Source organism: Cucurbita moschata, unplaced genomic scaffold, assembly GCF_002738365.1.
Source record: "Cucurbita moschata cultivar Rifu unplaced genomic scaffold, Cmos_1.0 Cmo_Scf00048, whole genome shotgun sequence".
Taxonomy (NCBI): Eukaryota; Viridiplantae; Streptophyta; class Magnoliopsida; order Cucurbitales; family Cucurbitaceae; genus Cucurbita; species Cucurbita moschata.
Window position 1 is genome coordinate 74,928 of NW_019268564.1, and position 12,130 is coordinate 87,057.

Here is a 12,130-nt window from a genome sequence, read left to right on the forward strand (position 1 = left end):
AAAAAAAAAAAAAAAAAAAACCTAGCCAAAAACGATCAAGTAAGCATAACAACGTCAAATGATACATATCAATGTAACAAAGCAGTAAAACACACATGTTCCTGTGTCTCAAAGAAACAAAACCCTCTTTTTTTACCTCCAGATTCATCAGTATCTGTCGCGTTTGACAATGATTGAGGCACATAATCCTTGTTTCCGTTTTCCATGACTGAAAAACTGAGTATTATTACGCTTGGAGGAAGAAAGACTCGAGCATGCGCATCAGTTCCTGCAAAATAAATAAACAATCTCCACCATAAATTTGAAGGGCTGAGCAACTAGTTAGGGATTGATCATCCATACCATCAAGGGTTTTGTATGGGAACACTAATCTTCTCATCCTTTAACAGGTAAATAACATCCTGACTTCTAAACCTAGGCTCACTGGAATCACTTGATCAATCGTTTAACGGAATCGCTACCAGAAAATTGATATCATCCCCCCAATTAAATTCTTCGATGTAATTTAGGTGAGCGAAAAATATATCAATAAATTTTTTCACGATGCGTATTATGTATGAAATCTCGAATGGAAGATCTTGGTGGAATCATCTGCAACAAACAGGACAGCATAGAACAGAAGAGATCGAGGAAGATTACCTGGAGTACAAGGGCCGATCGCTCGCTCGCAGAACAACGAACAAATTTTTCAATCTCCTCTCAGTTTATCCATCGATTGAAAATTTTCAATCTCTTTTCCATTTGAGCGAACCGTGCAGTGTTGCGCCTGCGCTAGTATGGAATTTAGTAGGCTAATATTTTAATAATAAAAAAAATTTAAAATATATTAAATTAACCTTTATTCTCTCCTATAATAATTTAATCGATTTTATTTATTTATAAATGTGTTTTAAATAACAACTTAATATTTGTAATTTAATAAATATATTTAATTCTTAATTAATTTATTGATTTACCAATAAATTCTATTAAATATTAATAATATTTTCACCGCTCATTACATTTTTAAGGTTAAATTATAAATTTGGTCTCGTAAGACCTAGAAGATATCGAAGGTCTTACGTAAGACCTAGGATCATTTAATAATATTTCAAGTCTAGTAAAAATCTTGCCATTGGTCTCGTAAGACCTGGACGATATAGCGGAAATTGAATGATACAGGAGGTTAAATTATAATAATTAGAGAACTTAGAAAGAAAATTGAAATATGGGATCTCATAAGACCCTAGACGATATGAAGAATATGAAGAATCAAATCAGATAGACAGATCTATTTCGCTCAGTAAGAATACTCTGCATAGTGGGTATCTCGTAAGACCTAGAGATGTTTACTCGGGGCTTGTTTGAATATGCCGGAAGCGACACTCCTAGGTACGGGTAAGGTGGATTCCCTGTAATTACGTGTCCCCGACTAGAAATAGGCGTAAGCTCGAGAAAGAATCGAGAAGAGTTGACATTAAATACAAGATTTGATTCATAAAAACAGAGTAAATGTATAGATTAAGAAGAAAGCATTTTGTGATATCTATTAAGAGAGTTCTGCTTCTGCATCCTCATCTGGCTATGGAAGTTCCGTATGAACAAATCAGCCACATCATCAATATCCTTCTCTAAACTGAACTCCTCGCCGGCCTCCTCCTTCGAATTCTTCACCATCTCAATCACCGACCACCCATTTGTTCTTCCGACAGCCGCCTCTGTTTCCAGCTCCGCCCACTCCCCTGTTTCTGCCCCTGTTTCTTCCCCTGTTTCTGCCCCTGTTTCTTCCCCTGTTTCGGCCCCTGTTTCTTCTTCGACTACTCCCTGATGTTCTTGAGCTTTTTCGAGGTCGGCGGCTTGAATTTGGCACTGATTTTGTTGATGGGTGACCGTGGATAAAGGGATTGAGGAGACGAGGAAGTTGGATTGAGCTAGCAATGAGTAGATAATGAGGCGAGCTTTGAGGGCTCGAGCTTTTCTTTTCACCATGGCCCTTAACCCACAGGCCATTTGCTTCACCATGTTGCTCAATGATTCCTTCTTCATATTGTGGTTCAAATGCTTGATAATTGGATGGAATGTTAAATAAGTGAAGGCGACTGAAGCTGATAAGAAACAGAGGAAGAAAGGAAGAGTGGTGGTTAAGGAAAGGTGGAAGAGAGTGATATATGGAAGCGATTCAAGACATCTGGCGGAATGGAAGGCATAATGTCAATCAATGGAATAACTTTTTTGCCCCAAAAATCAAGCGAAAGAGCCCATGATGGCGAGTTTGTGTTCGGATAACGAGCAAAAGAATCACTAAAAAAGAAAACCCGGGTCGCCCGAGGATTCGATCAAATCAACCCTAATCGTACGGTTTAGATTGGGTCGTCAACTTTTTGGGTTGTGTTGGTTCATGGGTTCTAGTATATGCGTTTTAAAATCGTAAGGCTGAGAATAATACATAACTGGTTAAATGGGACAATGTTTGCTAGTGGTGGACTTGGGTTATTACAAAAGGGATCAGAGCCAGACACCAAACATTGTGTCAATGAAGACGTTGGACCTCCAAAAGGGTGGATTGTGAAATCGGGAAAACGAAACATTCCTTATAAGGGTATAGAAACTTTTTCTTACTAGACACGTTTTAAAATCGTGAGACTGACAGGAATACATAACGGGCTAAAGCGGACAATGTTTGTTAGTGGTAGGCTTGGGCTATTACAAATGGGATCAATGTAGACGCTAGACATTGTGTCAATGAAGACGTTGGACCCTCCAAAGAGGTGGATTGTGAGATCGAGAAAATGAAACATTCCTTGTAAGGGTATAGAAACTTTTCCTTACTAGACACATTTTAAAATCGTGAGGCTGACAGCAATACATAACGGGCTAAAGCGGACAATGTTTGCTAGTAGTGGACTTGGGTCATTACAAACAGGATTAGAGCCAGACACTAGACATTGTGCCAATGAAGACGTTGGACGACAAAAGGGTGGATTGTGAGATCAGAAAAACGAAACATTCCTTATAAGGGTATAGAAACCTCTCCTTACTAGACACGTTTTAAAATCGTGAAGCTGACAGCAATACATAACAGGCTAAAGTGGACAATATTTGCTAGTGATGGACTTGGGGCATTACAAATGGGATCAGAGTCAGACACCATACAATGTGTCAAGGAAGACATTGGACCCTTCAAAGGGGTGGATTGTGAGATCAAAAAAACGAAACGTTCCTTATAAGGGTATAGAAACCTCTCCTTACTGACATGTTTTAAAATTGTGAAGCTGACGATGATACGTAACAGGTCGAAGCGGATAATATCTGCTAGTAACGGACTTGACCGTTCAAAAAATATCTCAACTCAATCGGATCGAAACTTGAGGGGGACTGTGTGGGTGTGGAGGGACAAGTGTTTAAAGAGAATGGCGGTTGCTGGCTAAGTCAATGACAGAGAATAAAGTAGAGAAGAAAAGGAATAAAGAGAAGAGATGGGCATCAATTTACAACAACTTTAAATATAATGAGAATAACTTTGGTGCCAATTACGAGGCTGTTAAAACAACACAACATACCTACAAAAACATTGCTAATTACGAGACCTATCATATTCAAAAATTAACCCGAGTCATCCCGAGCATATCTATTAGTTAAGATATTGAACGTCACCAAATCGTTCGTCCTTCGAAAATGCTTTAAGCATCGAGGAACATGTACCATACTGTATGTACGGACTCATTCAAACCACAAACAGAGTTCAAGGGAAAATATACTAACAACAAATCTGTATCTATGATGTCGTACATTGGTTGAGGAGGAGAACAAACCACCATTTATAAGGGTGTGGAAACCTTTCCCTAGGAGACGCGTTTTAAAGCCTTGAGGGGAAGCTCGAAAGGGAAAGCCCAAAGAGGACAATATCTGCTAGCGGTGGATCTGGGTCGTTACAAATGGTATTAGAGCCAGACATCGGACTATGTGCCAGCCTTTTCGCTGTTCCCCAAAAAGGGGTAGACACGAGGCGGTGTGGCAGCAAGGACGCTGGCCCCAAAGGGGGGTGGATTTGGGGGCGGTCCCACATCGATTGGAGGAAGGAAAGAGTGCTAGCGAGAACGCTGGCCCCGAAGGGGGGGTGGATTGTGATGTCACACATTGGTTGGGGAGGAGAACAAACCATCATTTATAAAGGTATGGAAACCTTCCTAGCAGACGCGTTTTAAAGCCTTGAGGGGAAGCCCGAAAGTGAAAGTCCAAAGAGGACAATATCTACTAGCAGTGGATCAGGGTAGTTACAGTATCAAATGTATTGAATTTTAAAATTTTGACTAGAAAAAATTCTCCACCGATCAAGGGTAGGGGTTTGATATGACCCGAAAACCCGACTATGACTCGAAAACTCGTTTAACCCAAATCACATGGTTACAACACTCCCCAATAAAAAAAATAGAAGGTTAGGTTGTGAACTCTATCCAAGCTGTTCAGATCACTAATCCTACTAACCTGAAATTTTAAGTTGATCTCAAAGATTTCATCCACTCAACCCGACCCGACCCGACTCGTGTGATTAAAAAAGTATTAAAATTAATTATTATTATTAATTTTTGGGTATAAATGACAAAAAGAGGATGCAATTAAAAGAAAGGTACTTTCAATATGATTGAAGAGGCACCAAACAGACAAAGGGCAGCCAATTAGTGGAAGTAGTGGAGACCAATAAAGTGGCAGTGGGGCTCTGAATTTCAAATACGACACACAGTTCAGTGTGACGTGACAATATTATTTACTCGTCGCTTTCAAGAGTGTATACTATTATCTTCACAAATTAACACGAATTTTTTTAACATATTTTGTCTTCACTCAAATAAGTTAAACACGTTTAATTTTAGAGTTTTTATAATCGAGTCACTGAAAAAAAAAAAGTTTTATAATTGAGTGTTCGACGTGGCTTTATTCAAGTACTACTATTTAGGAGTCTTGTATTTTATTGTAACTACGCTTTAGCGAATATGAAATTGATAACGGGTGTGACTTACTTTGAGCACTATTTTAACGGTCCATACCTTAGAGATGTTAATATCAATCCGAGCAGCTAACTTGGGAGATACTTTCAATTAAGAAGTCAGATATTCGAATCTTCACCTGTTACACAGTTTGAATTTGAATTTATTCGTTATACGTAAAGAAGTCGCTCTCAAATTTACTTAATGTGGAAGGCATATGGTATTGGGCTATGTGTACCATTTTGGTTCCCTTCTCTTTTCTTCTCTTCAATAAGGAATACAAACTAAGCCTTTCAATATTCCCCTCATTGCCTCCACTCACTTTTCTTCCTCATATCTCATATAATATATATATATATAGACAAATATAAAGTTCGGTATAAATAAAGGGATTAGCGACTTACCCATTCAGTGGCTTTGGCACTGGACGTTTAAAAAATGGGGTACTATTGGGTCGGGTGACTTACCCATTCAGTGACTTTGGCACTGGACGTTTAAAAGATGGGGTACTACTGGGTCGGGTGACTTACCCATTCAGTGACTTTGGCACTGGACGTTTAAAAGATGGGTTACTACTGGGGTCGGGTGACTTACCCATTCAGTGACTTTGGCACTGGACGTTTAAAAGATGGGGTACTACTCGGTCGGGTGACTTACCCATTCAGTGACTTTGGCACTGGACGTTTAAAACATGGGGTACTACTGGGTCGGGTGACTTACCCATTCAGTGACTTTGGCACTGGACGTTTAAAAGATGGAGTACTACTGGGTCGGGTGTATCAATTCAATGACTTTGGCACTGGACGTTTAAAAAAATGAGGTACTACTGGGTTAGGTGAATTCATGTCTGTTGGCATTCCAGCCTTCCTTCTCCTTTCAAGGTCTACCCAAAAGAAAATGCAGTGTTTCTTAGTCGTGAATATCTGAATAGAACGAACCGTCCCGTGGTTAAGATTAATATATTATTCTAATTTTCATCCTTTTTTATATTTACTTTGTATTCTTAAAATATTTATCTTGTCTTTGTTTTAAACTTTTTTATATTATATCTAACAAGTTTTCGACTTTGAATATGTTAGTCTATTAAATACAAAATTACAAGTTCAAAAATATATTTGTCTTTTTAAAATTTAGGGATCGGCAAGACACAAACATGAAATAAATTTGTAATTTAACAATCAGTTCTTTATTTGACGCTAAAAGCAAGTTCGGGATATAGATGTCCATGTAACTTGCAAGGACCCGTTTAAGGTGGAGCATGAGAGAAATCGCTAAGAGATTTCTCACTTTAACTAAGGAGGGAGGGCGAGAGATTATACCAGATCTAACTCTTTGTAGCCACAGCCTCAACACTTCCATCGTAACTAGATCTAACTCTTTGTCGCGACAGCCACAACACTTCCATCGTAACTAGATCTAACCCTTTGTAGCCACAGCCATAACACTACCAAGTTGATCCCAAACAACGACGCTGAATCGGGTGACCAAAGATTTATCTTAAAACGCTCAAAAGCCCCAAAAGAACCTCTTGAAAATACAATCATGGAGCAGTAGGACCAGGTCCAAGTAGTAGTAGGTTGGGTGGCCTAATAATGGAGCCAATTGTACCGTTGAAAAAGCTAGAAAGAAATTTCCAAACAAGTGCTCGCTCTTTTCCTGTCCATACTTGCAACGTCCGAGATCCACCGCTAGTAGATATTGTCCTCTTTGGGATTTCCTTTCGAGCTTCCCCTCGAGGCTTTAAAACGTGTCGGCTAGGGGAAGGTTTCCACACCCTTATAAATAGTGGTTTGTTCTCCTCCCCAACCAATGTGGGACATCACAATCCACCCCCTTCGGGGCCCAGCGTCCTCGCTGGCACTCTTTCCTTCCTCCCATCGATGTGGGACTGCCCCCAAATCCACCCCTTTGGGGCCCAGCGTCCTTACTGGCACACCGCCTCGTGTCTACCCTCCTTCGGGGAACAACAAGAAGGCTAGCACATCGTCCAGTGTCTCTGACTCTGATACCATTTGTAACGACCCAGATCCACCGCTAGCAGATATTGTCTTCTTTGGGCTTTTCCTTTCGGGCTTCTCTCAAGGCTTTAAAACGCGTCGGCTAGGGGAAGGTTTCCACACCTTTATAAATGGTGGTTTGTTCTCCCCCCAACTAACGTGGGACATCACAATACTATACTATAATTCAAAAAACATTAGACAAGGCAACAGACCATGGAGCTGGAGGATTAGGAGCGGTGGTTGGACCTCAATTTTCAAATGGCAGGAGCGTTGCTTCCTCTGCACTAATGCCCCTCCACTTCCTATAATAATGGAGCAAAGGTCGTTGGGTGTTCCCCATCTCCCTGCTGCTGGTTCCTCCTCTTGTTGGGTTTTCTTTGCTTCTGCGAGGCCTCTCAAACCTCGCAGGAACAAAGAAACCCATCCTCAGCAGCTGAAAGAAAAACATATCATATCATAAAACATAACAATTACAGATATCAATCATGGGTGGTCTCCAGTCCTCTGTTAGAGCCAAGAGGCTTTGGAATGTTCTCAAGGTAACGCTTATTCTAATGGCAAGAAAGGGTCTGATCTCAAAGAGAAGGTTCATCATGGACATGAATTTGATGGTGAAGAGAGGTAAGCTGTTCAGAAAATCTTTCACCAGCTACTTCATGTTCCATCACCACCACCATGGCTCCAATGCTGGAGATATGACGTGTGGCGGTTTCGGCATACAGGACTACGAGTTTTCCTGCAGCAACACTCCCATTAATACTGTTTTTTCCCACATGTCAAAGCGCAGTGCCAAATACCACGCTTACTTCCCCTGTATCAACCTTCCTGTGGAGATGGAAACAAAGCAACAAGAAGAAGAAGAAGAAGAAGAAGAAGGTTCAGACCCAGAAGCCAGGGCGGCGTTTACTTTACTACCCATGACTCCTGAGAACACAGTAAATCACTTGCAGTATAATGCTTTAAGTCCTGCAATGGAGGGGGCAAGCCCACTCGTTTCCCCGTTCAACGTACGGATATCCAACTATTCGTCTGAGGAAGAAAATGAAATTAGCAGTGAAAGTGGACAAGTAGATAATCAGGCTGAGGAATTCATTAGAAGGTTCTATGAACAGCTGAGGACGCAACGACGCCTGCAACGACTGCAATATAGTTAATTTAAGCTAATTCATTCCCCTTGCTGTTGTGTGGTTTGAAGAAATTCTACATGTTATTCTTTCATCAGTTATGACAATATAATAAATCTGTGTATGGAAAAGGAAAAAAGACAGAACAGGTTGTTTATGTGTACAACTGAATGCAGTAAGCTATGCATAGAAATCGATACAAGAGCCTAATATGTTTCTCTACATTATTCAAGCAACTCGAACATACTTAGTAAGTTGATTGTACTAATAATCGGGTTGACTGTACCCACACCAACATTTGAAGGTAGTATCTGTAACACCCCAGATCCACCGCTAGCAGATATTGTCCTCGTTGGGCTTTTCCTTTCGGGCTTCCCCTCAAGGCTTTAAAACGCGTCTGCTAAGGGAAGGTTTCCACACTCTTATAAATGGTGGTTTGTTCTCCTCCCCAATCAATGTAGGACATCACAGTATCGGAGGGCATGATTGGAGGTTCCTTGCAACAACAAAGAGGTGGACTAGACATGGAATATTAGTTCAAGTCTTAAATTTGGCAGAGTTTCAATATGATAGAGAAAGTACCTCTCTCTCTTTTCTTTCATGTACATCTATCTTCTAATATAGAGAGAGGAGACTATTAGGATCACACTAGCCAATTGTTATTTGTCACACAGCTTGATGGAAGTTAATCGTTGCAACTCGACTATGATTTGTTGGAATGTAAGCGAGTCACGTGCACTACTTGAGACTTGCTATGACATTGTTAGTGGGTAGACGATAGGTTGGCGCAATAGAATATGATAGCACATAAACTATTTACTAGTCATGTCATTTGACACCCTAATGACTTTCTAACTCGGTTGGATTACAAGCTATGTCGCAATAGAGGATAGGTCGCTTCATACAAAACAAAGTAATCCAGAAAATGAATATCCAATCTCTGTCTCGCTTGGTTGGATTACAAGTTATGTCTCACCTAATAGTTTGTGGTGTCACCTAAAAAGGTTTTAGTCACCTAAACTATGACAAACCTAAATAATTTTGATCTCACCTAAGCAACAATCGTTTCGGGGTTGTGGCTTTTGATCTGACTTGGTTCGGCTACGTTTTCATGTATCCCTTATGTGGCCTAGCTAAACTGTGTTAGTAAGGTACGTCAACGTCTTAAAGACAAGCATTTAGGGTATCCAACCAGCAGAGGAAGAGATCCCCTTGTTCACCTAACTAACAGGAAGACTTGCAAGAAGTCCAACCATCTTCAAGTAATGCAACCAAAGAGAGCCTCTTATTCTTGATGTGTTAAGAAGTCACTGTTTCAATTAGCTGTAATCTCTGTCTCTATATATTTTACACAGCATTATTGGGTGATCTCCTGTGTGTGTCTGTGAGTTGGGGAATAAACAATCTCAATCAGGAAGACTTCAACGCAGGAAACGCGGATTTGATCTTTTCAATTTCTGATCAATGGAATGTACAAGAATTTCAATAATTCCTGTTTCCTTGTTTCTAACTTCTTGATTTGGTATTTTCTTTCTTTTATTTTTACCCCCTTTGGGAGATTACCGTAACGACCCAAGCCCACCGCTAGCAGATATTGTCTTCTTTAGGCTTTCCCTTCCGGGCTTCCCCTCAAGGATTTAAAATGCGTCTGTTAGGGGAAGGTTTCCATACCCTTATAAATGGTGTTTTGTTCTCTGTTCTCCTCCCCAACCAATGTGGGACATCACAGTCCACTCCCCTTCGGGGCCCAGCGTCCTCGCTGGCACTCGTTCTTTTCTCCAATCGATGTGGGACCGCCACCAAATCCACCCCCCTTTGGGACCCAGCGTCCTTACTGGCACACCGCCTCGTGTTTACCCCCCTTCGGGGAACAGCAAGAAGGTTGGTACATTGCCCGGTGTCTAGCTCTGATACCATTTGTAACGACCCAAGCCCACCACTAGCAGATATTGTCCTCTTTAGGCTTTCCCTTTCGGGCTTTCCCCTCAAGGCTTTAAAACACGTCTGCTAGGAAAAGGTTTCCACACTCTTATAAATGGTGTTTTTGTTCTCCTCCCCAATCAATGTGGGACATCACAATTACGATGAATAATTTGGAAAGAATTGAGTTCAAGATGGGCTCTTAAAACTAGTTGAAATGGTTCCAAAGAACCTTTGCAGACGTTAAATTCATATTCAACCACCTAAATTCTGCTACGCATGCTACCTCTATTACATGATTGCTAGGAGTTTTAGACAATTATCATGATAGACTTTTCTTATTCCAATTATCAAAGGTATAAATTTATTTATCTTTCAGTATAACTCTAAAAGAGAGGCATGGTTCCAAGATGTTCGGAAAGGAATCGTTACGAAAAATATTAACTTGCTTTACGAGAAAAGAATTGTTCTCCATAATATACAATATTGTCTTGTATAATTTCTATGTAAAAACATGCGTGGTAACTGGTATATTAAATTCTAACTACTATAGCTATAGAGAAAAGGCATTGGTTTAATACTCCAACCCAATTTTTCTTTTAATGCTACTCCTATTCAAAGGTTTTGGGAGAAACCTATGTTTGTGTTGACCACCACCTTCGGATCCTCATCATCCAACGAGATCTTACTCCAATCAGGCTTCCTCATCGAGAAAAACTTGGAGCGGTCGAACCCAGTTCCTCGAAAGCCGGTCATCCTTGATGACATCATAGGCATCACAAGTACTGCTGATGCACTGAGTGAATCTTCTCCAAAACCCAGAGAAAGTGCTAAAGCAGCCTGCAAAGAGAATAAGATGGCATATAGTTAAACCGTTCAAACATGTCGACCAAGTAAGCTTCTAAAATCACCAATGTTCGACTCCAATACCTTCGCCTTGGCTGCTACATCTGTAATCTTTAACAAGAATCCTTGTGAAAATGATCTTGCGTCCCTAGTCTCTAGTTCTTTGGATGACACAATTAGTCTGCAGATGGAAAAGATGCAACAGAATGGGTAAAGAGGGAGGTGCAGATCAAATGGCAGAAAGTCCCAGCACTTCATCTATAATAGATTTTTCATTGTACAATACTTTACGACATCCATAAAATAAACCGAAACAAGTACGCATTTTTAATAGCCCTGGCTTCTCACTGCTGAGAAATTCTAGTTTAGAACTAACATTGCCCCCACAAAGAAAAGGGTATAGTACCAGATATCTTCATTACAAACAGAAAGTGGTTTTGAACTCAGAATCAATGGAAAAAATAATGTCATATAAGCATGCAAAAAAATTGTTGTACCTCTCTTCTTCTGCTGAGAAGCTAGTGGACGTCCCAGATACCAAAGAATTATCTTTAAACTCACCGTCTGAAATTCATGTTCCAATCAAGCTCTCGCATTTGCAACGTAATCCAAAATTTAAATTCTAAATTAAAATACCTCTAGGCTCATCAGGAGCTAGCAAAGAAATGCCTATGAAAACCGACATCATTCCTAGTATGAACATCGTCGTTCTCAAAGCATCAAGCACCTGAATAGAAGAGATAATACAAAGGCAAGCTTATTACCTAAACTGAAATCATGCTTGAGGCATGTACAGAATTTAAGGGCAACAGGCAGCATGACATTGAAATCAAAGGTTAAAAAAGCGCATGGTTAGAAAATTATCACTTTTTTACCGCTTAATACAAAGAGTGAAATGGGACTATTTTCAAAATATATGATCAATACCATAGTTATTGTGTCATGAAAGAGGACAAAAATAAAGATAACTGGGTTACTTGTTGACTCATACAAGAAATATGAATCTCATTCCTGAGAAGTTAAGAAGGTAATAACCAGAGAACTCATCTCAGCCCACAAAATGCTACAAACTTGTTTAAAAGATTGCTAGTCCCCAGGAAACCACTACAATTTATGATCTAAGCCGATTGACATAGCTTTGATCCAATGCTATACAAACCATTTTCCTAAGAACATGCATACACTATTTAGTAGGTTCAGTATATCATAACCAGTGTCATTCAAGCACACGGTTCTTTTCATGTATTCCTCTCCCCCCCCCCCCCCCCCCCCCCCC

At 40.2% G+C, this 12,130-nt stretch overlaps 4 protein-coding genes across 7 annotated transcripts in view; 1 reads left to right on the forward strand and 3 right to left on the reverse strand.

The window, feature by feature from the left end:
• The window catches only part of LOC111435143 (DEAD-box ATP-dependent RNA helicase 41), a 5,377-nt gene extending 4,602 nt beyond the window's left edge, over positions 1–775 (reverse strand). For all 3 annotated transcript variants that reach the window (XR_002709037.1, XM_023072485.1, XM_023072484.1), the window contains exons 1-2: positions 640–775; positions 137–268 (exon numbers count right to left, since the gene is read on the reverse strand). Coding sequence is in view for 2 of the 3 variants with exons in the window: in XM_023072485.1 (XP_022928253.1) it covers positions 137–206 (70 nt within the window). In the remaining variant the exon portion in view is untranslated. The remainder of the gene's footprint in view (positions 1–136; positions 269–639) is intronic.
• A 476-nt stretch (positions 776–1,251) lies between these two features.
• LOC111435250 lies at positions 1,252–2,226 on the reverse strand. The gene has a single exon (XM_023072671.1). The coding sequence runs from the start codon at positions 2,023–2,025 to the stop codon at positions 1,501–1,503; it is 525 nt and encodes a 174-aa protein (XP_022928439.1). The 5' UTR covers positions 2,026–2,226; the 3' UTR covers positions 1,252–1,500.
• A 5,223-nt stretch (positions 2,227–7,449) lies between these two features.
• Positions 7,450–8,118, forward strand: LOC111435119. The gene has a single exon (XM_023072457.1). It carries the CDS (start codon positions 7,450–7,452, stop codon positions 8,116–8,118), a length of 669 nt encoding a protein of 222 aa, XP_022928225.1.
• A 2,303-nt stretch (positions 8,119–10,421) lies between these two features.
• LOC111435232 (probable magnesium transporter NIPA8) overlaps positions 10,422–12,130 on the reverse strand; it is a 6,066-nt gene continuing 4,357 nt past the window's right edge. For both annotated transcript variants that reach the window (XM_023072643.1, XM_023072642.1), the window contains 4 exons: positions 11,491–11,581; positions 11,352–11,418; positions 10,939–11,035; positions 10,422–10,848 (listed from right to left, as the gene is read on the reverse strand). In XM_023072643.1, coding sequence (XP_022928411.1) covers positions 10,624–10,848; positions 10,939–11,035; positions 11,352–11,418; positions 11,491–11,581 — 480 coding nt within the window. In that variant the 3' untranslated portion in view covers positions 10,422–10,623. The remainder of the gene's footprint in view (positions 10,849–10,938; positions 11,036–11,351; positions 11,419–11,490; positions 11,582–12,130) is intronic.